Genomic DNA, 26,379 nt, shown 5'->3' with positions numbered 1-26,379 from the left:
ACGCTTTGTCGACACCTGACCATCACAGCCATATGTGCTTTTTCCCCAAACATTGTTCACACAATGTTGGAAGATGTCTCGCACCTTGTTGTCTACATGTCTGTAGCAATTCCTTATCTCTGAAGTGATATCTGAACCTTTCATTGCTATGAGCTCAGTCCTAGGTGAAGTGCTGCCTATTTATCTTGCTCTTTTATTTATTTATTTTTTTATATCTAAGCACAGTGGGAGTAACGCAGGCTGTTTGTCATGTTAAGAAGGCTGTGTTTTTCCTTCATATTGGTTTCAACTTAAAAATTTATGTACACACATATTTATAAATATAAGCCATTCATCTTTTTCTAGCAGCAATCATATTTGAACAAAAGTGAGCCATCTCTTTCGTATTCTACAGCTACACACAGCTGTCAGAAATGAACTGATGCAAATTCCAATCATAAACAAATATGTGCCAGATGCATACAATAATATATTTCCTCTGTTAGTGTAACTTCACCTGTATGTAAGTCTACTTATTACATAACCAGGTCGTGTTACTCACAGTATGTCGCTCAAGTTTTTAGTGGTGTGTATTAAGCTGAAGTGATGAGTGAGCAGCTTGTCAGCTTGAGAGTTATGAGAGTTACTTATACAAGACACTGCTGCAGCCATTCACTCTTACTTTATTGAGGAGCTGATCCATTAGGACTGTGAGGGCACCAAGCACTGACTGTTAGACAGCACTTCAGCCATGGTGCAGTGGGACCCTTGTCTGTGTGTGTGTGTGTATGTGTGTGTGATGACAGTCTCCATGAACATGATTCTTAGCTTTGGTATTTCCTACATGATCTTTCGTGGCCTTTAAGGTGAGACTAACACATGAACATGATATCAAATTGCAGCAGTATGTGACCTTTCAACCCCCCCAACACACACACACACACACTCACATGCACGCACGCACACACACACACACAGGCTTAGTAAAACTAGACAGGAGGATCCTCATTGGAGAGAGACAGGGTAAGACAGAGACAAACATTATATGTGCAAATAGACTGAAAATAGACCACCCAGTGTGCCTGAGTGCTGAATAAGAGGCAAACACATTCAGCATCCAGTATACAGTCTAAGAGAACACAAGGAGACCACATCAGGCCAGAGAACAATGACCAGACAGCAGTGGCAGAGTCTGTTACTAAAATAAAATCCTCAGCTTGTTGAAGAGCAGCCTACAATCACTAGAGGCCTAGCTGGGGAGGAGAGGAAAGATCTCTTTGGAGAGACTGAACAATGTAAAGATCTAAGGCTGCTTTAAGCCTGGAGAAATGTCATCTTTCTCACTTTTTCACAAACACACAAACACACACACACACACAAATGTGGAGGTGAGCCATGAGACAGATTTGATTCCTAAAGCAGGTTACTATGAATCAGCACAGAAAATTCCTCATTTATCTCCTGTCCTAAAGCCACTTTATACCAGCTAAAAGAGATTCCAGCAAATGTGAATGAAAATTAATGAAAGAGCTCAATCTGCCAGCCTGGTTCTCTCTCTCTTCCTCTCTCAGAAGCTAAATGAAAACACTGTGAGAAACTGATTGTAAATGGACTCTATGTTGCATTTCTGGCATTTGGCAGACACACTTATCCAGAGCAACTTACAATTTATCTCATTTTATACAACTGAGCAACTGAGAGTTAAGGACCTTGCTCAGGGGCCCAGCAGTGGCAGATTGGTGGACCTGGGTTTTGAACTCACAGCCTACCGATTACCTTTTCGACTCACACCCCATCTTGTCTTGTCTTTTGTCATGTGTTGCTTGCACAAGGTTGCACATATGCACTTTATGCGAATAGGTTAATTTGACTTTTTAGCCATTAGTCCTGGAGGAATGTTATTTCCTTTCACTATGTACTGCATCAACTATATGTGGTCAAAAAGACAATAAACGCTTCTTGACTTAACTTTTGCTTGCCATGTGCAGCAGCTAATAAAAAGTTGCTATACACAAGTCTGTTGTTGTTGTTGTGAACGGGTTTGTTTACAGTTAGCCTACTAGAGATGCTACTGGAAACCAGATGGCACTATTTTAAGTCTTTGGAAGTTGCACACCCATTTGTATGTTCTCCGCTGCCATTAATTATTTCATTAGTTTACTTGTTTATTTTATTTCTCACCAATGTTAAAAAGAGTAAGGTTTTGTGTTTTTGTTCTCTTTCTTTCTCTAACACTCATTTTCACACACACACACAAACACACATACAGAGAGAGAGAGAGAGAGAGAGAGAGAGAGAGAGAGCATTGATTTCCCGACCTCTTAAGGAGGATAAGCTTTTCAGACTCGGGCCAAAAAGTTCATGATCTTTTTTGACAGCTGTACTCAGCCATAAAGTGTGTATAATTAATTTATTTTACGTAACAGGCGGATTGCTGGCTGTGTTGTGATGCCGTGAGAGAGAGAGTGTGTGTGTGTGTTTGTGTGTGTGTGTGTGTGTGTGTGTGTGTGTAATGAACACATCGCACAGCACTCGTCGTTTCCCCATTCATATACCTAATATGGCCATACGGGGCACGAGCGACAGCTTCAGACCGGAATCCTTTCCCAAACACATGCAGAACAAAAAAAGCCAGAAACTTCCACGTTTTCATCGTATACCTGAGTAAGCCGGGCAGAGCGATGGAGCCGGAGCTGGAGCCCAACAGTCCACGCTTCCCGCTCAGCAGTTTCTCCACCAGCAGTACGTTCCCGGTGCGCGCCGCCTCCAGCAGCTCCTGCTCCTTCCCCATCCCGAGCCGAGCTGTCACAATCAAACCGGGGCAGGGGAGAAGGGAGAGGAGGAGAAAAGGGAGGGAGGGTAGTCCGAGTCGAACAGCGGCGGCTAGGGTCCGATTTCACTCGCACGAGACTATCATCATAATCATAATTATCATCATCCTCTCGATCTGGTTCAGAGCGAAGAGACAGAGGGAAGGACGCTCGCGCGACGCCGTGCTCCAGTTAGTCCATGCTCGCGCGCTGTTACGGTGAATCGTGATTCCTCTGTTAAAGAGAAGAGAGCTCGTTCCGGACGGGCCGGTTGTCTGTGATGTGCTGTTATCCGGACCTCCGGGAGCAGCAGCAGCGGATTCTTTTGTCGATCACGGACTCACACAAACAAACGCACACATGCACACAAACGCGAGCTCAGAGGCACGCGCATTGTGAACGCACACCGTTCTGCGATCAGTGTGTCCCGTTGTACGAGCATGTCAGATCTCAGTGTTTGCGATAGTGTGTGTGTGTGTGTGTGTGTGAGAGAGAGAGAGAGAGAGCTCTGGTTGGGCGTGGAAGTGAGGCACACAGTCAGACAGAAGATTCGGTGAATTTAACGGTAGCCTATTTTTGATTCTTCTGTGTGTCTGCAGCGTTATAGTCATGTCGCATTGTTTGGACACATATTCTCACCTCGCTTATAAAACTTTTCAGCTGCTTACCTTCACATGTAGGAGAAACAACAATGGGGTTGCGCATTTTACGCACAGGGAGCGGTGGAAGGGTTAAACTGATGAAATACCGCGAGAAAAGGGGCGAACGCACGCGCGCGCACACACAAACATACCCAGCAGTGTGAATTTGTCTTGGCTCTGCTTCCACCTCGCTGTTATGAGCTCGCAGCATCACTTCCTGTATGGCTGAGGGCAGCTTTCTTCCACAGGGAGATGAAATGGAGAGAGAGACAGGGAGAGAGAGAGGCAGCTGTAGGCCCACCGGGTGTTGGGCAGAATCGCTGAGCTCCAGTCTTTGCCAGGAGGGAGTGAGAACCTGATCTTGTGTGCCAGATCTTTTCCAAACCCCACTCCCCATCCTCTGTCTTTGTCTTGCACATGCACACAAGAACAAAAGCTTGTTTAAGAACTATTTGGTATTTAGTTGTGGGAGTAAACTACATCAGAGCTCTGGACAGAGCAGCATTCATTTGCTTAACTGCCAATAAAACAGAGCACTTTTCCTTCACAGAGAACCCGACATCAGTCTATGTCTGAGCACAAAAGAGAAGAAGAGATTCTCTGCAACGAGAACCCAATAACCTTATATATACCTGATGCAAAGCAGCTTGTGGCCCCAAAACATTAGGGGAAAAAAATCATTTGTAACAACAATAAACTTGTGAATGTTGTCATGCCATTCCACAGCTGAAAACATAATTATTGAAAAGGTAAATCCATATCTAAGCTCCATCTGTCTATATTATGAAATAGAGTACAAACAGATACAGTATATAGAATTTCTAGATATAATGTATAATAACAGCTCAAATTTACAAGTTCACATCTTTTCAAGGTTTTCAGAGCAACCCAAGGTGCAGTGAAATCTTAGATCTTAAAGCTTCAGTGAGTTTGTTTGACTTGATCCTGGAAAATAATTATGTATTCAAAGCCATAAACAAAGATATGTCCAAGCACTTTGATGCAATGTCTTGTTGCCAATTAAATCTACATCAGAAGTAATTAGAAGGTGAAAGATAAATGGATGAGGTTTGATGTTGATTTGACAGAGCCCATAAAAGATTATATTGCTTAACGTTAATGTTTATCATGTTAAAATTGTACTTTTAAAATGTAAAACATTATGTTTAGATGCTAATATGTGGTTGATATTAATGTGGTAGCCAGGATAGTGCTAGGTGATTGCTAAGTGGCTGTTAACCCAAGTGGTAGGTCTCTACTAAAGGCTTTTGATGGCATCATGTTGCTAGGTGCGAATTATGGTATAACAGTTAGTTTCTAGGGTGTTGCTAGGTAGTTGCTATAGCTTTTTAGGTTGTTGCAAGGGGGTTGCCAGGTAGTTGCTATAGCATTCCAGTTGGTTGCTGAGGTGTTGCTAGGTGGTCTTTATTATATTCCACTTGGTTGCTAGGGTGTTGCTAGGTGGTTGCTATGGTATTCCATATGGTTGGTAGGATGTTGCTAGATGATTGATATGTCCATTCCATGTGGCTGTTATGGGTTTGCTAGATGGCTTCTATGCATTCCCAGGCAGTTGCTAGGTCACCTAGTAGCTACATGGTTGTTATGGAATCTCAGCTACAAATACACACTGACAACTGTCAGGAGCGACTAATGTGGTAGAAGAGAGAACAACACAGTTAAATAATAATCAGTATATGTGAACAGTGTACACAGCATCATATCAGCTGATGGCAAGACTAGTGAAACACTCCCTGTGGGAGAAAAGAATGAAGAATTCTAAGTGAAATCTTTACCAAAAACCCAAGCAGACATTCCTCTATAGGCTCTACATCTCTATGTATGGTCCTATATTAAAAATTGCAAGTCATGTAAATGCTACAAAATTCCAGTTGGTTGCTAGTCTGTTGCTAGATTATTGCTTTGATAGTCTAGGTATTTGCTGGCATGTTGCTAGGTGGTTGCTACAGTATGATATTTCAAGTAAGCACCTATTTTATTATTATTATTTTGTTATTTGCATGAGAGGTCCTTTAAAAATAATAGATGAGATATAGAGGTATACCAGTTTTTATTTAGTACATCAGATTTTCAGGGGATCAAAAAACATAGGAACACTTTGCTAGAATTTGGTGTTGTTTCCTTTTAATCGGTTAAGCTTGAATTCCTGTTGTAGTTTTCTCCAGGCATCTCACAATAACTGATTACTTGCCTCTTACTCCTGATAGAACTGGTGTAACTTACTCAAGGTTGTGAGCTTCCTCTCTCTCGCATGCTTTTTCTGTTTAGTCCACAAATCACGCTCAAGCTCCAGACCTCAACCCCACTGAGATGCTGTGGCAGGATATTTAGGGAGCTGGGCATAAACAAATGCCCTCAAACATCAATAAACTGAAGCAATGTTGTAAAGAAGAGTGGAAGAATATTTCTACAAAACAACGTGAGAGACTCCTAGAAAACAATGTGAGAAAACATTTTCTTTTCGTTTATTACACCTTCATTGTTGCTAAAGGTGGTTCTACATGTTACTGAATCATAGAGTGTACTCATTTTATTCCACTTGATTTTTTTGGTTTTTTTTGACTATAAAAATTGACTATAGCGGCAACTAGTAGCCGCTAAGAGGCTGAGTAGAGGGAAAACAGTGATGACACATTTTAGATGAAGTTCAGGTAATTTATTGTTGAATGGAAAATAACAGTAAAACAGGATAAGATGTAATGAAATGAAACAAACTAAATGTAATAAACGTGGAAAGAGTCAACAGAAGTGAGCGTTCCCACTACTCACCCCTTACTCTTGCTATGCACACACAATGACTACATATCAAAATCTGCTGTTTCATTGTTGTGACCTGATGTGATTTGTTTGGGTATAGAAGGTGGTGAAAACACATGGAAACACATTAATTAACAAAAACAAGATTTTTGAATAATTTTCCCCTCACTGTTACATGGAGATATTATCACCTCTGATAAAGGTGGTGTTTGGTGTCCTGTACCGTTACCGAAGGGGTTAGTTAGTTACCTCCAAACATTCAGATGTAGTGGTTAAAGATTAAAGAGTATTCATTTTTTCCTCACTAAGGAGAGTTGTTTTATGTATGTTTGTGTGCTGGGATTTTCATTTGAGTGTAATCATAGCTTTGATATTTCTTGGTGTCTTATTGACTTAATCCCTGTTGGTAGTTAATCCCTGTTGGCCTCTTTAAGAGAACATCCTGCAGTTCTAAATCTGATATTCAGTTTTAGCAAGCCTCCTCTGATTTTGAAATTGTTCTTGATTTGTTTCCCTGGCTGTGCAGCTGTTGTTATTTTGTCCACCATATGTACATATATATCATTAAAGGCCAACCTGAAGGCTCCAAACTGAAAAGGATTCAAAGCAGACACTAGAGCCTAATAACGTCACTACAAACTGTTTATTTTAGCTTTTAAAAAATTCAAAATCTGGCAAAAATTGTTTACATTTTACTTATTGCATCTTTAATCACAGAAAAAAGGCATATATATATTTCTGAAACATATTTAGCCACATTCTAGAAAGGTTGGATTTTATTATTTTATTTTATGTTCCAGCAGCTTTTCCATAATAAATTATTTTACATGTTTTCATCAGTACATTTACTGTGCATGTAGTTCTCAGTTGTAGGGCTGATTTTGTTCAGATTGAGGACAGGCTGTGGTAACTAGAGGGCACAAGTCATGGCAGAGAACAAGAACAGCTTTGGTCTAAACTAATAAGCGTTAATACACAAATTACTGCACATACAAACATAGGACCTGCGCCCTCTTAGCATAATTACACAAAACAAACAAACCTCTTAAGCGAAAGATAGAATTCAACTAAATTTGGTTTGTGTGTCACACCCTTACAATAGGCAAACATTCGAAAATGTTCCGCATTTAAAAAAAAAACAACTCAAGAGAGTGCATGGATACCAAAATGCTAGAAATATGAGCCTGTTATAACAACAGTCTCATTGTGAAAATCTCCACAGAGAATTACACAGGCTCAAGCAGCACCGCAACTGCAAACACTGTGCAGCACTTCAGTTCATAAAAAACTAATCATATATTCATATGTCCTACAACACAATGAATGGTAGCACGCGCGCACACACAACATACCAGAGAGATCTTTGTATGATTGCAGAAACACAATGGCTAACAACTACTACAGCAAGTAACGTGCTGCCTTCTAAACACATAACGCTACGTACACCAAAAGTTCAATATCTATGTGCAATCTCATGTTATGGAAGTTATTGTAGTGTGCGTGGAATGAAGCAATTAAAAAGTTTTTTTTTAGGTAATAAACAATATAAAAAAACTCACCCATTTACACACACGCATAATTACACAAAATTACTGGGCCATTCAAATCTTACAAAACATTCTTCTGTGTTTCTCCATACTGTACACACAAAGACAATCTGTTAATAGCTAAACTGCTATTAATATGTACATTTTGTTATATGTAGCTCAGTTTTGTGCAAATTGCCTTTTATTATAAGACATTCTTTTCAAAATATGACATTCAGAGTCAACTCAACTATTTAAGAGAAGTCCTCAAAGGACAGAATGTGCACACACAAAAACACTCATGTAGGCAAACAGATTCTCCAGAATCCCTCGACACTGGAAAAGAAAAAAAAAAGAAAGAAAAAAACATGGGCAGTCCACTGTGAAAACAGAGAAGATGAACAAAAAAGATGAGGAGAAGGGATAAGAGAGTCAGGCTTAGAAGAAAGTATATTCACTGGATATTTCTGCACTGTAAAAGCCTAGCTGGTGCTGCCCCCAGTGTTGAGTTTAATGTTCTTCATATGGTGCAACAAGGAGTCTTTCTCCATCTGGGCCTCTGCTAGTGCCATCTTGGTTTTGGACAGTTCCAGTTTCAAACACTCATTCTCCTCCATCAGCATCTGTACACACCAAAATCACAATGTGACTTTAGAAGCTCAGGCTTTAAGCTTATTGTAATTTGTTATAGGTTAATAAAATTAATAAAGTTCAAGCTCTGAACAACATTCACAATAATCCATGGCTTCAATGTGTGATTAATCCAATAGTGTGGAATTTTTTTGGTTTTGATTTTTCTGGTGTTTTAGTCAAACTACAGTTTGATGTGTCACACCAATGTATTGGCTTAGAAATCAAAGATCATAATAACTATATACAGCAGTATGGTAAATATAAAAGGTGACTATCTACAGTGACGAGACCTTATGGCTAGACCTTGTTTTCTTGTTTTTGAAAGTTCTGTACTGTTAAAGGATTTAGCACTTATATACCTTTTCTCTGCTGGTGGGGAAGGGGTCTGTTGGTGACAGAGGTGTTGTCTGCGTGGCTTTCGGCTCCTTGTCTACAGCCCCACGTGCCTCAGGGGCAGTAATGTGCCTGTTGTCAGGAACAGGCTCCAGCTTTTGTGGCTCTACCTGTGCAGCATGCTCAACTATACAGTAAGAGACAGGGGGCAGGGCACTGGTCAGTATGAGTTACATACAAACAAGAGGGACTTCTTAAAAGGAAAAAATAATAGCAACATGTACATGCATAGGAAAAAAGGAAAGAATACATTCAGGGTAGGAGAAAAAAAAAGAAGTAGGGTGACAATCAAAGAGGGTGAGGACAAAAGCAGCACAGGCTCAGAGGTTAAAAACTCTCATTATTAACTCTCATCTTCTCAGCTCAATTCTAAGTCCATTTGAATAAAATTGTCTGTATATAAATAAATGTAACCTCCAATGTGGAAGGAGCCATCATCTCTGCGCAGTACCAGAAGATTGTGTATATGTAGGGACATGGGAGTGGGTTCCGGTTCTGATGGGCTGTCCCGGGGACCATCATCCTACATCACACAGGAACACACGTTCCATCATCAGAGGTATGGTGCATCTCAAGGTGTTCTTGATACTCTGTGTGTCTTTATAGTACACATACCTTCAGGTTAATGTGTGTGTCTCGGATTGTGATCTCCATCGGGAGCACATGAGATGTAGAATCATCGTCTAGGAAGATGGTGAGATTTCGCAGAGATGTCATGAGGAAGTCAGTGCTGAAGCCTTGCAGCTGGCACTGCAGAAAGCCATTGTGCTCTGCCAGGGGAGAGTGAGCAGCTGCTTCCGGCCCACTCTCCAGCCGGAGTCGGACCTCTGGATCCAGCTGCTTACTGCGGGGCCCCTGGTCTGAGCCTGAGCCTGACACACACACACTTAAACAGTCAGCAGCCTGTCATTAACAATCAAGAGATCAAGAGTGCAAGTCCTTCAAATCAAGTATTGCAGCAAAGGGGAGCAGGAAACCACAAGTGTACTGTACAAGTGAATGTCAATCATCTACTGCCAATCAAATGTTCTCATACACACACATACATATACATTATATATATATAATGTATGGAAGGTAATATAATAAATGGAAGTTAAATACAATAAGTTAATTAGTTATTATAATTAATTAGGAAGTTAATTATATATATATAATCCCTTGTATTTACCTTCCATTTATTATACACTTATTCTCTCTGCGTGCCAAATTGACCGGGTCTGTTTTAACCGCTTATAAAAATATATATGTATAGATATGTATATCATTTGTTTGAATTTCACCTTGTCTATGGTGTACAAACCCATGTTTCATGTTAAGAAATTTGAGAAACTTACTGTCATTGGCTTACGCCTTTACTAATTTGTATCAGTCATGGTCAATAACAAATCATTCTAACGACATATCAAGATGATGTTCTAAGTAACATTTCTAATAGCAGCAGCAACAATACCATGGTTTAGTAAATCTTCAGTATCTTCTAGATTCTTTGCTGAAATGTCTACAAATGAGCAGATGAAGTCAAATATCTGTTCCAGTTGCCATCAGCACACCATTCAACAAACAGCAAGGCAAAGTAATGTGAAATCAGATGTGTTGATACATTGGCAGCTTTCTGAGGTAAAATGATGTTTGCTAGGTTGTGGACAGGCATATGGCACTGAGTCACACAGTGAACAATGAGTTTTCTTTTAACGATTAATGCCATTATTACAATCTTATTTATATTTGTGAAGGTGATGAATAAAATAATTATTTGATAACTACATCTGGACCCTATGAATATTATACCATGTCTTATGGTCTGGTCAATTACTATGACTATTACTATTATTACTATAATTAATTGTTCCAAAGCATTTGTGAAGTAGGCATTTGAAGACTTCCTGGACCCATCTGTTTTCTTAGATAACACTCTGACCTTCTCCAGCATGTCCAACACACCTGTCAAGTACTGGAAAAAGCCTAGGTAATTGTCAGATGAGAAATGCAAGCTCCACCTGCCTTCTATTAAATTTCTGGGTTATATTCTATATGAACAAGAAATGTAGATGGAATTTGAAGCTATGACATTCTGTTTACCACCACATACCGAAGGGGGCTATAAATATTCCTGGGCTTTGCCAATTTCCATCTGAGATTCAGAAGAGGATTTAGCTTCCTCTTGCAAGAAAAAGTGAAGTCTCTCAAATGGAACGAAACAGCAACTCAGGCTTTCCAGAACTCAAACGCTGTTTCACCAGCACACTCATATTCCATCCAGATCCAGTGCTACTTTTTGTAGTAGATACAGATCAATCTGAAAGTGGAATAGGAGCAATGCTTTCTCACGGTTATGAAAACCTACTTCAGAAAACTAACCCCAGAGTACAAAGTGTACACCTGTACAATTAGCATTGGAGAAGACAGAAGAACTGTTCCTGATTCTCAAAGACCACCTAAATCTTAAATATGTCAAGATTTACACAATTCTTAGCATCCTAGAATTCAGTGCACCATAAAACTAGTGAAGAGGTTCTTGTGGATGTCCCTGTCTATATCAAAGCCTGTTCTGTCTGCTGATACTGCACAGGGATACATGAAACCCTGCCATTCTACACCATTAGTTCAAAAGTCTGGGGTCATGCATAGAATTTTACATTTTCCATAAAAACACTTTTATTAATCAAATCAGCTGTAAACATTAATATCAGTCTGTCCTCATGTTACTAACCCCACTCTGAAGACCACTTTCCAATCAAAAAACTGAAGATTCTTAATGTCATTCTGTAGCAGCAATCAATATGAATGGACTGGTCACCACCCATTGGGCCAAATGCACCCTAAACTCACTCCTCAACCACTGGATTCATAATCTTCCAATGTGTCCTTTGTTCCAATCTCCTTAGTTTCTAGCTTTCAACAACCAGATGAGAAGAAGTGAACATATCTGAATGGCAGCTTATGTTTGTCCACTTCTTTACACACTGCTGTCCTATCAATAGCTGTGTCCAGGATGGGGATCTGGAGTACAATTGTCTCGGGCACATCTGTTAGAGACAATTCATTATCATGCCCCCAGAGGGTCCTATCTCCCCAATTTGAGGACACAAACTTGTGAAGCTTTGATTATATTCTCCAGTCTCTCCATCTACCCCTTGCATGTGTCTAACAATTCTTTGTATTTGTCCTAGTGGATATTGCTACATTGTTGTATTGTTGTGTGATATTGTTTCTGATGTGTGTGTGTGTTTGTGTATGTGTTAAATGTATAAGTGCTCTGAATGCGTTTCAAAGCCATTATAAAGATCTGCTCAGTCACTCAGTTATTCAAAGATTCAGTAGCAATGAGTTTATGTGAAACAAGCTTAATGACACTCAAATTCATTCCCAGTGCAGACTCGTGCATTTCTCAGACAAATTTGAGAGAGTGTCAATTATATTATCAAATCCAACACACACACACACACACACACACACCCACACCATCATACCTTCACTGCTCTGAACAGTAATTAGTGGTGTGGAACAGACAAAACCTAAGGGATGCACAGTAACATGTATGTATTTTCAATGAGATGAACGCTCAGGATTTGAACACATGCACACACGCGCACACACAAACACACACAGAAGATCTATTGATGTGGTCTTACCGAGACTGTGGTTGCTAAGATACTGGCGTAGACTAACATTGCCGAGCTGATTGGTGCGGACCTGCCCCACCTCCAGAGCTAGTGTAGTGTTATCACCTCTCACGTTCAGAGAGGAACACACAGAGTGAACCTTCAGGACCAGCACAGACACCTGCAGTGGTGCATTTACACACACACACACACACACACATACACACATACACACATACACACACACACACACACACACACACACACACACACACACACACATACACATACACACATACACACATACACACATACACACACACACTTACACACAAGCTTTTAATACTGATGGGAAAACAGTAAAAGATAATTGTAAAAGGTAAGCAGGGGGGGTAGAGCAAGGGGTAGGGGTGGAGCAAAAACACACATGAATGATAGAGAGTACAAAGCGTGAGATGGCAGTACCAGATCTTTGGCCTGCTCATCAGTACTCTGAGATGTGGCACTGACTGCTTCAGGTGACTGGGCATCTTCTCCATCCTGCACCATCACCTCAGTCGCCCGCTCAGCAGCACTCGGATCACTCGAAGTGGCTTTATACCCAGAGATAGACACGTCATCTACAAACACAATGCAATGGTATGTCACATGGATACCTGGAGCATAAATGGCAAATTATGATATCACAATTTAAAGGTTTATGAATTACACAATAGCATGTGCACACGTAAAAAATGTCAGCCATTACATTGTCATTGTCTCCCTTATCACAATGAATGACATGCTTATATCTCATAATGCAATCCTGCCACCTAGTGTTCATCACACTGGATTCTGTGGCCTACAGAAATTCACTACATCTTAATTAAAACAACACACCACCTTGCTCGTGTTTGAGCAGAAGATTTAGTTTACAAAGTAGAGCCAGAATTTGTGCAGTACAAACAGAAGGAAGGGAAATGTACAATTGTGCTTAAAAGTTTGCATACTCTGAAAGAAATTGTCAAACATTGCCATTTATTTGGAAAATATGACAGATAATGCGAAAGATTTTTTCTTATTTAAGGATAGTGGTCACATGAAGTCATTAATTATCACTTAGTTGTTGGACTCCTTTTTAAAACCTAATGAACTGAAATCACCCAAACAACCCTGATCAAAAGTTTACATATCCTTGAATGTTTGGCCACATTATAAACACACAGGTTGACGCACAGAGGTTTAAAATGGCGATTAAAGGGATTTCTCCACACCATTGTAATTGTAATTAGTGTCTGTGCATAAAATAGTCAGTGAGTTTCTCAGCTCATGCGGTGATGCATTGATTTGGCTGGATACTGCATCATGGGGAAGACAAAAGAACCGCCAATGGACCTGCGTAATAAAGTAGTTGAACTTTATAAAGCAGGAAAAGGATATAAAAAGATCTCTCAGCACTTGAAAATGCCAGTCAGTACTGTTCAAACTCTGATAAAGATGTGAAAAATAAGAGGTTCTGTTGATATTAAGCCACTGTCAGGTGGACCAAGAAAGATTACTGAATTCTTTGAATTTTTTGAGGGAGCAGTGTTCTAAATGGATGACATTAAAATATGATTTAGTTTATGTATGCAAAGTCCAGCACATGGGTGAGCGTTCACAGCTGCAATAGTTACAAGATTTTGAATGATACCTCTCTCCAGCGAATCATAGTCTTCCAGTAAAGAGCTATCTAGGGAGATGTTGTCCAGAGACTGCAGTGAAGGACTCTTCATGTTCTTATAGGCCACAGAGAAAGTTGAATGCGATCGATCCCTCATCAGACGCCCACTGTAACACACCAGCCAAAAACATTATGTGTGGCCATTTAGGCAAAATGCACTTATATAATTATTTATTTCATTATTAATTTACTTTTACAATCAAATAGCACGAACACAGTACATACAGAATACCTGCAAATAGAGAAGCAGAGGGTAATTTCACAAATGAGCATACATCTGCTCAATGCTTCTTGCCCTCATGCCTGCCTCCAGAGTACTCATTCTCCGTACATTATTTAGGACAACCCTTACAACAGTGCTGAATTCTAGGAGAAGCTACAATTGGTTATTGTTACTTTACAGCTAGCCGAGTCACTAGTCACAGCCAAAAAGTCATCAAGAAAAACGCCAACTTGGTCCAGGTACATCAGCAGGCTCTCTCAATCTCAAAGCTTTGAGAGCTTGGTGGTGATGCAGGTTGTAGACTTCGAAGACTGCTGCAGTCTTCCAGTACTCCAGCCATCATTTCCAAAGACAAGGCAACACACCTGTCAGAGGACCACATGGCACTGTATCCGAGCCAGGGTGCCCCCTGCTTTACCTCTCATCCTCCCTCTACCACTCCCTTCTCCTTCTGGGATCCACAGGTGCAGGGCTAAGGCCCAGGCAGACATGCTGGCAATGCTAAAAAGCCTGGACATTTCCAGGATCAATGTCTAATTGTTGGAGTGGATGATACATGGGTGTATGGTCACAAGCACTCTGGCATTCCCCCAAATCAAGCAGAGACATGCAGTTTTTGGGCTATAATCAAACTTTAGTCCACAGAGGTCTGATTAATGTGAAGCATAAAATTAGAGCAAAAGGGTGAAGCTGAGATGTGTACATAAGCATTGGCCTTTCATAAATTTCTGGGGGAAAGCATAGAGTGGAGGAAGTGGTTAGCCCATGGTTCACCCTTGACCTAAATTGCCCAAAATTCTAAGCATAGTTAAAGAGAATGTTTGTGGATGGATTTTGCATTAGTAAATGCTAAAGTAAATGCATGGTGTAGGACATGCGTAACTCTTGTTGGAGATGCAATGCTGGGGCTGACAGCAGCTGTTACCAGAAAGGAAAAAACAGGACATTGGGGATGCCATATATCCTGAAGATTCCCCTTGGTATTTCCAGGGGGAGCAGTTACAGAACCAGATCCTTACACCTTGGTCAAGTGAGAGTAATTAATGGTCAAACACTACAACCAGGGGTTGCACAATCTACTGTAACATCTATTATCTATTGTAACCGGGGTTGTAACAAAGAAAGAACTGTTGTTGGTACCTGTTGTGAGGAGCTGCAGAAAACTGCTTCCCCTATTTCCTGGTCAGCATTTAGACAACCTCCAACATTATATGCAGTCTGAGAGTGCCCTGCAAGCCTCTATGGGGTTCTCCCCATTTGAAGTAGTGTGCAATGTCCAAGACATTTCGGACCAGCTTGGAGGAAGAAGCTTTTAAAATAAAGTTCCTTATATTCTTGACCTGATAGTAAAATGCAACACATTCAGCCAACAAACACAGCTCAAGAATATCGATGTCTGTAAAATAGAGGAGCTCTCAGTGGGAGATAAATGCTTGTATTATTACCCACTTCAAGCTGTAAATTACTTGCAAAGTGATGATACAATACAAATATACTACCTCAAGCCATAGAGAGAAGCAGTCCCTGGTGAACTGGTGACAGTGATTCACAATAGGGAATATATGGGACCTGAAAAATGCAGCTCAGTCCCTGCTGTAAAGAGCAACTTTCACCATCCCAGAAAGCCAAGACTGCACCTGGGTACACTAATCTCATAGTACACCAATCCCTGGGGGATGCGCTGGCTCAGTCACCCACACAGTTTAACCAAACACAAAGTGGTTTTGAATTTGCTCAAGGCTATGTTCAGTACAGGTGCAGTCAAGGAATCTCTACTGGTCCAGCCCCATCATCCTAATTCTGAACCTAGTTTTAGCTCTGTATGGAAAAGTCAACAGTGTCTTGATGCTTACCTAATGCCACACACTGACAAACTGCTAATGTTTTCTGATATTAGCAGATCTTGTGGACAGCAAAAACCTGTGAAAATTTTTTTTTCTACTGTCTGGTTTACACCCACTTGTGACCTGTCCTTTTTGTTAGTTTGGAACCTCAGCCATGTTTCAATGACTCATGGACAGAATACTCAATCCTTACACTGCATATGCCCACATATGTAAAATATGAAACATCTGAGGGCTGTCCTGAGATCATTGAGACATGCAGAACACACAGTAAATGCTAAGAAGTGTTCCTTTCCACGGGTACAATTACACCACAGGTTTTTACTTTCTACTTCCACTGGTCATGAGCTGGAGCATCCCCAAAAATGAGAGCCAAGACCAAAAAAGAGGTTAAGGCAATTTTTGCGGCTAGTTGGCTATTATCATAGGTTTGTACCAAATTCTTTGGACCACACTAGTCCTCTGATCTCTAGCTGGAGATCTAGCTCTAAGCTTCCCAGCAATGTAAACTGACCTTCAAGTGTTCATAAATATTTCATTTACTTTTTACTTCTAAGAGTCCACTGTATTTAATTCTATTAATTAGGCACCTTAATCCAAAACAACTTTTATTTATCCATTTACCACTGCTACAACAGAGAACTATTTTTCCCCCCATCATTAATAAATTTCTTTCCTATTCAAAAAATACATGCATCATATGATTCATTCTGTGTGCTCTTTCATAATACATCACACTGTTATAAACACTTTACTCAGTTATACCAAATTTTTTACTGCTCAATCAGAACAAACAAGAACTAATGTGTAATTGTTCAGAAGTTGGCACTGAGGACCAACCCTGGTTTTGGTTGTGGACCATGGTCATGTACCCTCAGATGTACAGGAATCCCAGGGCAACAATATCTAATTCAATGCTGTGATTCTGAAAATGACACATTACCTGGACATAGACTGAGGTAGTCTGGCTCCCTGGCTCTTGTCATTCCAGATTGGCTCGGTCATCGAGTCTACTGCCATAGTCCTGCCCAGTGAAACCTCACCCTGCAGGACTTTAGGCTCAAGTTTTAATTCCTTGCCCTCCTGAAATCCATCTGCACAGTTTCTTTTCTCCTCTGGGCCTGACCATGTATTTTTCTCCTCAATGGAACCCTTCTTCTCAGTTTGAGATGATGCTGAAAAAGGCAAGAGAGGTGGAGCACTCTGATTCTGTATCTCTGTGTCTGCACACAACAGCTGTTCCATAGGACAGGCGAGTGGGGCTGTGCCAGCCGTGCTGTCTCCTGCCTCACTGGCAACCTCTAGCGTAGCTCTGCTCCCAGAGGGCGAGAGATCAGAGCCCAGAGGACTGTTGTCTACATCAGCTGTAGGCACGGGCTTCAGCAGCAGCGCAACCTCAGCACTGCTCACCAGGAGGCCTACACATGCACCAAACATTCGGCCAGTACCTTTCTGTGCCAAGCCATGCTGCTGCAGGTCCTGCTGCAGGGTACGCTGCAGTAAATTCAGTTTTTGCTGCAGTTTCAACAGGAACACATACTGGCTATGGCTAGCCTGCACACTTAGCAGCTTCTGTACATGTATCAAGACCTGCACATCTGCATCTCCAGTGGATGAAGAGGAAGAGGCAATGGAGGATGAATCAGCAGCTTTCAATCCATCGAATGAAAATGGCTTGTGCAGGCCATTGGTTGGTTGGTTGGGCAACGTCTCAGTGCTATAATACTCCTTCAACAGCTTTTTCCTCTGTAGTCGACCACTGACATCGGTTGGCATGGACCCTGTGCCTGCAGCTGCCTTTGGTCTCTGCTGGTGCTGAACATAGCGGGCAGGCTGGCATAGCCACAGGGTGAGCGGAAAGGAATCAACACAGGGTGAGGGCCTGTGGCTTCGGGGACCTTCGTAGTCTACCCAGAATTGGGTGAAGCGTAAGGCCCACAGATCAGTGGCTGATGGTGCTCTGAGAGCATCAGTGCTGAGGGCAGGAGGTGCCAGGCCACGGTAAACATCATGCAGGCATGTGTCCCTTTCATGAGCATGCCGTTGGAAGACTGGGTGAAGCACAGGAAATGAGGAGGATGTGGAGGAGGTGAAGAATGCCTGCTCTCGAAAAGCTTGCAGCAGAGCCTCAAGGTCAGAGCGGGAACATCCAAGCGAGTGTCGTGTGTTCGTGGCCACCATTTCAGATGTCTGCACTGAAATGGAGTGGGGATGGTCTGGCTGGAACTGATTCTGGTCACCAGGAATCACCAACTGTGCACATATACACACAGACACAGGCAGATCGCTATATGTACAAATAATGCTTAATGTGATGTGACTCAAGGTTTTCAATCATGCAGTTCATTTGAAATAACGAACAGTATAAAGTTAAGACTACTGGACTCATTAGTCACTTATTAATCATAAAAGGCTTCTACCTGTAACTAATAAAGATATTTTGCGATTTCCCTAAAGATCATACCAGAAGTGGTCTTGGTTTAGTAGAAATCTAATATGGTATTAGGACTAGTAGGCTGATTAGGTTACTAATTTAATGTACACTACTGTAACTTATATAGGGGACAGAATGTGGAATTTTGAAAAGCAGACTTTTTTCCACCTTTAGCATGAGACCATCTACTTTGATGTCAATGTGCTCATCAGGTTTTTGGGAGTCATTAAGCTTATAGAGCTCCATGAACTGGACCAGACTGTGGCGCAAATCCAGAGCAAACAGGTTGAGCCACACCAAGCTTTGTGCATCCACGACTAATTGCAGGGCATTCAGCTGCACATACAGGTTAGGGCAGGGAACTGCAAAACACACACACACACTAAAATTAGATGTTGCCTGTTCCAAGAGTCACAATTATTGCAGATAATGACTGGACAAAACAAGGAGAAAAGCATATGGCTGAATTTTCTGCAATCACACACCAGCTCTCTCCTTTCTTATTAACAACACTTCTGCTTCATTTCTGCTGCTGTCATCAATGAAGCAATCAGCTGAGCAAATCAAGATTCAGATTTCCTGTGGCAAGGCCTCATCATGTGGGTGCTGTAGCCAAAATGACCATCTGTTTAATCACTGTGTCACAGTATAACTGGCAGATTAAATTTGTGGTTAAGCCAATGTTAAATACAAATAATTGCACCTCTTTACAGTGTCAAACCAGAAATTGTCTTCTTTTTCATGAATACAAAATCTTTCAGCTCAGTTTTTTAAAGATATGCATGCATTCAAACTTGCAAAATTGTAAACTGAAACCATTTACAAAGTGCTATCAGGTCACAGGAGCTGGCCTTGGTGTAACTGTGTAGTGTTACTGCAGGGGATTTTACTTCATATGAAGTATCAGTATCTTGTTAGAGAAGTCTTCACAAAGGGTAGAGAGATAGTATTAATCAATACCAGGGGTATTACTATGACTAATCTTCAACAGCTAGCAGGTGGAATGTCTTACTTGGGTAGTCCTTTCCATCAGGGAAGTAATACTCTGTGAATTCCAGATGGATAGCAGGCATCTCCTGTGGTAGGTACAGGGTCTTTTTATTACAGGATATCATAGCCTTAGGAGTGGTGCGCCGCTGATCTGCTGTTGACACCTGAAGAAGATTATTAAAAAAACAACTGGATATAAAATGTGTTTCGGTGGACTAGACATCAGATGAAAGCTAATTACAAGATATTCTGCAATATTCAACACTTCAAAATATCTTCTCTATTTTCTATCTTTTTGCTTTTTTTTTACAAAAAGAGATGCCAAGACAAACAAAGGCAGCGGTTATGCAATATTAAGATAAATAAAGACTTACATAAGAAAAAAGCATGACTTGATCAATTTTAGTATTTGGTGTGTCCCTTTTTTGCTTTAATGACCTTGCACATGAACTGACACAGATCCATATTAGATAAAATAACGTGCTGTCTGAACACATGCTCCAATGGAAGTGATAAGACTCTCAGAAAATCTGACCATTAGTATATGGTTGATATCACAATTTACATACATGTAAACAGTGTCCTAGAAATTGTGCAACAGCTGTCTCTACGGACCTCCACTGTGTCCGTGTGCCTACACTCACCTGGAAAATACTGAAGTCGGCCATGCGCAACACAATGGAGCTAGACATGAGCTGGGACCTGGGGCTGGGTGGTTGGGAGAAGGAAGTACTAGTGCTGGTAGAGATTTTGCCTGCGAGAAGAAAATACACAAAGAAATCTGATGCCTCACACACATAGCCGTGTACACATCTCTGTGTGTGACTGTGGCACCCCAAACGCACACCAGAGGTACCTGGCTCCGGGCACCAGCAGCAGTGTGGGAATGGAGCCCAAGCTTCAGCACCAGAGTCCAGCTGCCTAACTACTACGCCAGCACTCAGCTCCTCTATGGGGACACACAACCCATTACTACTGGCCACTCTTTTCCATCCAAACAATTTTTACAAAATTTGAGGAAATTTCTGAAGAAAAGATGCGTTTCTTTATTAGGTATAAGTTTTCAGAAATTAATAGTAAAGTATAATAATGTTTCATATTACTGCTTTATTGCTGCAGGTGTACACCAGGAGCACAGTCATGTGCAGGTTATAACAGCGTGCGCCCTTGGACTAAGGAAAGTTTAGAAATCTATGCAGGTAAACAACTTTACAAACTGACAGTAAGAGGAAAGACCTGCGAAAGCACTCGCTTCAGCTTTCAGCATGGAGTGGGTGAATGGGTTCAGTCTCAACCACCATTTTCACCATCTTCTAGTGCTCCAGGACTGAGCCCACCTATTACTACACTGTGTTGTCATTCAAGTTTTCTGAGTGGTTAAAGGTGTGCATATAAATGAGAATTCTTACTCACTTTTCATTTCAAGCACTTTTGAAAGAATACAGATTTTCCAGAAAAAAGCTACATCCAAGCACTTTCATGACCTGTGCGAACTCTGCTGTGTACAGCATTTTATATGGTGAAAAAACACAAACCACCTTAAAGATTTTCACACAATCTAGGCCACAGAAACAATGATTTACCACACAGCACTAGAATGGACATGAAACGATGAAAGACTTCTCAGAATGTATTGAAGACATGTGTCCAGGTCATAATCTCATTGAAATCTGCAAGTTCCTGGCTGCCTTGCAAAGCTCCATCACAAAGCATGTTTTACTCTCTGGCTTCAGGCTCTGGAGTTCTCAACTAGATGAAGTGCTCTGTGCAAAAAGAATCCTCAGTAACCCTCATGGATAGTAATTGAGAGGAAAGTCCTGCCTTTTTGGGCTCCTAATAATTAGAAGGATTCATCCTAGGACTCTAACAAAATACTCCAAATAAACATCCTTTTAACACACTCACACAGTACTATTCACCTTTACTGGTCTTCACCTGTATACTGTAATAATACATCGTCATACCAATCATTTATGAGACATCATCTGGATCAGGCTGCAATACTCATAGTTTCCCCTCCACACTGTTGTCTCTGGCTTGCTCATTTACAATCAAAATATACATCTTTATGTTTACTGACTGTAGGTCCATTATTAAATGTGCTTTACAAATGAAATGTAACAGGAAATACTATTACACAACCTGAAATATAAATGCTCAAAAAGATGAGGTGAGGAACAACTTATTGTATTGGTTCTAACAGCCTTTTGTGATTGTATGGCTTTCTGTCTAATGACTGTGGGCTCATTACAAAGGAAAGTAGTCTGAGAAAGTCTGTGGTTAGGCCGTTAGAGGGCGCCATGCCCGACAGTGACACTCCAGTACACAACCACTTGCATGAATACCATGAATGGGCATTTAATAAACATGCCGAATAGTCTCATTCATCAACCTTGCATCCTTTTGTGTATACGCACGTTTCTTCACACTTGGCTCATTAGTGAAGCTGTGCATATATACTGCTCGAAAAAATGAAAGGAACACTTTTTAATCAGAGTATAGAATCAAGTCAGTGAAACTCCTGGGATATTGATCTGGTCAGTTAAGTAGCAGAGGGGGTTGTTAATCAGTTTCAGTTGCTTTGGTGTTATTGAAATTAACAACAGGTGCACTACATGACCCCCAAAACAGGAATGGTTTTACAGGTGGAGGCCACTGACTTTTTCCTACTCATCTTTTCTGACTGTTTTTCACTAGTTTTGCATTTGGCTAGAGTCAGTGTCACTACTGGTAGCATGAGGCGATACCTGGACCCTACAGGAGGTTGCACAGACAATCTAAGTCCTCCAGGATGGCACATCAATACGTGCCATTGTCAGAAGTTTTGCTGTGTCTCCAAGCACAGTCTCAAGAGCATGGAGATTCCAGGAGACAGGCAGTTATTTTAGGAGAGCTGGACAGGGCTGTAGAAGCACCTTAACCCATAAGCAGGTATCTGCTCCTTTGTACAAGGAGGAACAGGATGAGCACTGCCAGAGCCCTACAAAATGACCTCTGGCCACTGGTGTGAATGTCTGACAAAACAATCAGAAACAGACTTCATAAGGGTGGCCCAAGGGGCCAATGTCTTCTAGTGGGCCCTGTGCTCACTGTCCAGCACCGTGGAGCTTGATTGGCATTTTCCACTGAACACCAGAATTCGCAGGTCTGCCACTGGCACCCTGTGCTTTTCACAGATGAGAGCAGATTCACCCTGAGCACATGTAACAGACGTGAAAGGGTCTGGAGAAACCGTTGAGAACGTTATGCTGCCTGAAACATCATTCAGCATGCCCGGTTTGGTGGTGGGTCAGTGCTAGTCTTGGGAGGCATATTCACTGAGGGATGCACAGACCTCTACAGGCTATCCTGCTAATTCTTGGACCCATTGTCAGACCCTAAGCTGGTGCAGTGGGTCCTGGGTTCCTCCGGGGGCAAGAGTATGCAGGCAGTTCCTGGAGGACAAATTAATTGATACCATTGAATGGCCCCCATGCTTGCCTGACCTAAATCCAATAAAACACCTCTGGGACATTATGTTTCTGTCCATCCAACATCACCAGGTTGCACCTCAGACTGTCCAGGAGCTCAGTGCTGCCCTGGTCCAGATCTGGGAGGAAATACCCCAGGACACCAACCATCGTCTCATTAGGAGCATGCCCTGATGTTGTCAGGCATGCATACAAGCACGTAAGGGCCATACAAACTACTGAGTACCATTACCTAGTCCATATTAGTAGATATCCAGCATGATATTTTTCCCCATTAAAATCTGATGTGTTTTCAAAATGTTCCTTTAATTTTTTTGAGCAGTGTACTTTGAAGTACTCATGATCACTTGCATGACAGAAAAGTCAACAGTAAAATGACCACCAAAATAATATAAAAAATATGCATCTAAAGATTGATTATAATGATGCTGTGCTTGATGGTGTGGCTCAGGTTTAGGTTTGTTTTTAAAACCTGTAGGAAACTCTTTATTGAGAGTAATGAGTGACTGGTCAGTCGTTGTGCTCGAGTTGACCCTGCTAGTAAAATCATGTTATTTGGAAAAATAGAAAGAAGCATCCCCATGTATTCCTAAGTCATCTAGTCTAGGGTTTTGGATTGTTTCTTTACATAAATGTATGAGCAGAGCATTTTTGAGAGCATTTTCATGTGTAAATTTTATCCTCTATGCATTCAAGACAAGTCAAGTTCCTTCTGCTTAACTGTGTTTTTAGAGTCCTCTTGGTGTTAAAAATCTGCAGAAAAGTTTGAAAAGGGATGAAAGACCTACATGAATTTAACTCAGTAGTGACCAGCAGCTAAACCAACAGCCAATCAGAGAGACAGGAATCTCACCATGTTGAGGGGAGGACTGGGATTGTCCACTGATGGCATTTTTGAGCATTTCCATGTTAGACCTATATTCTTCTAGCAGAGCACGAGCCCAGGTTTCACGAGCCTTTGTGGCATCGCTGTAGTGCATCCAGTGCTGACAGGTCTCACCTACACACACACACACGAATAACTACTAACAACACATATTCTGTTTGAATAAAATGTCAAATATTTTATACCAGATTTGTGAAGAATTGATTTTTACATGGAGGCTATTTTCCATTTTAAAATTCTGCTCAACAATTTAATCAATTGTGGATTTAATCAATTTTTATTCATCCTCACCTTTAACTTTTCATTATTTGTGTAAGTAAATGTCCTCACTCACAAACATCACTGGATATTGTGTATGCAAGATAATATTGATGAAGGGACAATAATCACACCTGATTCAGGTGTTCATACCTGCTCTGTGGAATGGATAGTAGTCTATGGTAATGGAACTGAAAGAGAGCTGCATGGCCCCACCTTGGATCCTCTTATCAATCCCTGGGGGGTTGGGGAGAGGGAGAGAGAGAGAGAGAGAGAGAATTAGGCTGGGACCTGCCAGATATTTGTAGGACAAAAGTAATAGCTACATTTCTTTCACTCTGCTGGTGTGCGGTCCTTGGCGTACCTCTGTCCTTGGCATGAATGTCATCACAGATGTGCAAGTCGAGGTGTGTAATCTGCAGGTGGTGGGATGTTTCACACACATTGAAGGCATTGAAGAGGTGAGCCATAGAGGCACTTGGGTCAGATGCAGCTGAGGTCTGCTGTGTATGTACCTGCTGTGTAGAGACCGGTGCCATTGTTGCCTAACACACAATCACACACACACACAAATACATAGAGTAGCTTACTTAAAGAGAAAGAAAGAGACAGACAGAGAAACAGTGAGAGAATCAATAAAGCTATAGCTTGTATTTTCTACTTGGCTGTGAAAAAGAATGAGTCACAGTCAACATGTGCAAATATACCCAAGCCCGCGCACACATACACAAGGAACACACAACACACAGACAGACGCACTCAAACTCACAGACACATTCACATCCACACACACACACACACACACAGATACACTATATTGCCAAAAGTATTCGCTCACCTGCCTTGACTCGCATATGAACTTAAGTGACATCCCATTCCTAATCCATAGGGTTCAATATGATGTCGGTCCACCCTTTGCAGCTATAACAGCTTCAACTCTTCTGGGAAGGCTGTCCACAAGGTTTAGGAGTGTGTTTATGGGAATTTTTGACCATTCTTCCAGAAGCGCATTTGTGAGGTCACACACTGATGTTGGACGAGAAGGCCTGGCTCTCAGTCTCCGCTCTAATTCATCCCAAAGGTGTTCTATCGGGTTGAGGTCAGGACTCTGTGCAGGCCAGTCAAGTTCATCCACACCAGAGTCTGTCATCCATGTCTTTATGGACCTTGCTTTGTGCACTGGTGCACAGTCATGTTGGAAGAGGAAGGGGCCAGCTCCAAACTGTTCCCACAAAGTTGGGAGCATGGAATTGTCCAAAATGTCTTGGTATGCTGAAGCATTCAGAGTTCCTTTCACTGGAACTAAGGGGCCAAGCCCAGCTCCTGAAAAACAACTCCACACCATAATCCCCCCTCCACCAAACTTTACACTTGGCACAATGCAGTCAGACAAGTACCGTTCTCCTGGCAACCGCCAAACCCAGACTCGTCCATCAGATTGCCAGATGGAGAAGCGCGATTCGTCACTCCAGAGAACGCGTCTCCACTGCTCTAGAGTCCAGTGGCGGCGTGCTTTACACCACTGCATCCGACGCTTTGCATTGCACTTGGTGATGTATGGTTTGGATGCAGCTGCTCGGCCATGGAAACCCATTCCATGAAGCTCTCTGCGCACTGTTCTTGAGCTAATCTGAAGGCCACGTGAAGTTTGGAGGTCTGTAGCGATTGACTCTTCGCAACCTCTTCGCACTATGCGCCTCAGCATCCGCTGACCCCGCTCCGTCAGTTTACGTGGCCCACCACTTCGTGGCTGAGTTGCTGTCATTCCCAAACACTTCCACGTTCTTATAATACAGCTGACAGTTGACTGTGGAATATTTAGGAGCGAGGAAATTTCACGACTGGATTTGTTGCACAGGTGGCATCCTATCACAGTTCCACGCTGGAATTCACTGAGCTCCTGAGAGCGACAAATTCTTTCACAAAAGTTTGTAAAAACAGTCTGCATGCCTAGGTGCTTGATTTTATACACCTGTGGCCATGGAAGTGATTGGAACACCTGATTCTGATTATTTGGATGGGTGAGCGAATACTTTTGGCAATATAGTGTACTTTTCTGAAAAATTGAAAAATTAATTCAAACGCAATTTGTTTAAATATGTTCAAGTCACAGCTCTAGCGCACACACACACACACACACACACACACACACACCAACCCACACTGAAACACATACACACACCAACACACTGATAGTGTGACACAGT

At 41.6% G+C, this 26,379-nt stretch overlaps 2 protein-coding genes across 8 annotated transcripts in view; both read right to left on the bottom strand.

Moving 5' to 3' along the window:
- Nucleotides 1-3,636, bottom strand: part of anks1b (ankyrin repeat and sterile alpha motif domain containing 1B) — a 156,209-nt gene extending 152,573 nt beyond the window's left edge. Inside the window, exon 1 of one of the 4 annotated variants that reach the window (XM_058407813.1) lies at nt 2,640-3,636. In XM_058407813.1, the coding sequence (XP_058263796.1) occupies nt 2,640-2,770 (131 nt within the window). In that variant the 5' untranslated portion in view covers nt 2,771-3,636. The remainder of the gene's footprint in view (nt 1-2,639) is intronic. The other 3 variants (XM_058407810.1, XM_058407811.1, XM_058407812.1) reach the window with 3 other exon arrangements.
- Nucleotides 3,637-7,293: 3,657 nt separating this feature from the next.
- The window catches only part of bltp3b (bridge-like lipid transfer protein family member 3B), a 34,878-nt gene continuing 15,792 nt past the window's right edge, over nt 7,294-26,379 (bottom strand). Inside the window, exons 8-22 of one of the 4 annotated variants that reach the window (XM_058408015.1) lie at nt 24,537-24,717; nt 24,326-24,409; nt 23,882-24,028; nt 20,203-20,312; nt 19,581-19,722; nt 18,737-18,930; nt 17,078-18,387; nt 14,038-14,174; nt 12,831-12,985; nt 12,396-12,546; nt 12,234-12,278; nt 9,376-9,632; nt 9,175-9,283; nt 8,727-8,887; nt 7,294-8,357 (exon numbers count right to left, since the gene is read on the bottom strand). In XM_058408015.1, coding sequence (XP_058263998.1) covers nt 8,217-8,357; nt 8,727-8,887; nt 9,175-9,283; nt 9,376-9,632; nt 12,234-12,278; nt 12,396-12,546; nt 12,831-12,985; nt 14,038-14,174; nt 17,078-18,387; nt 18,737-18,930; nt 19,581-19,722; nt 20,203-20,312; nt 23,882-24,028; nt 24,326-24,409; nt 24,537-24,717 — 3,324 coding nt within the window. In that variant the 3' untranslated portion in view covers nt 7,294-8,216. Of the gene's footprint in view, nt 8,358-8,726; nt 8,888-9,174; nt 9,284-9,375; nt 9,633-12,233; nt 12,279-12,395; nt 12,547-12,830; nt 12,986-14,037; nt 14,175-17,077; nt 18,388-18,736; nt 18,931-19,580; nt 19,723-20,202; nt 20,313-23,881; nt 24,029-24,325; nt 24,410-24,536; nt 24,718-26,379 lie in introns of those variants that run through there. The other 3 variants (XM_058408011.1, XR_009206507.1, XM_058408012.1) reach the window with 3 other exon arrangements.

The sequence above is a fragment of the Hemibagrus wyckioides genome, linkage group LG14 (assembly GCF_019097595.1).
Source record: "Hemibagrus wyckioides isolate EC202008001 linkage group LG14, SWU_Hwy_1.0, whole genome shotgun sequence".
In the NCBI taxonomy this organism is placed as follows: domain Eukaryota; kingdom Metazoa; phylum Chordata; class Actinopteri; order Siluriformes; family Bagridae; genus Hemibagrus; species Hemibagrus wyckioides.
Note: the sequence above shows the minus strand (reverse complement) of the source record. Positions and strands in the feature narration are given on the sequence as shown.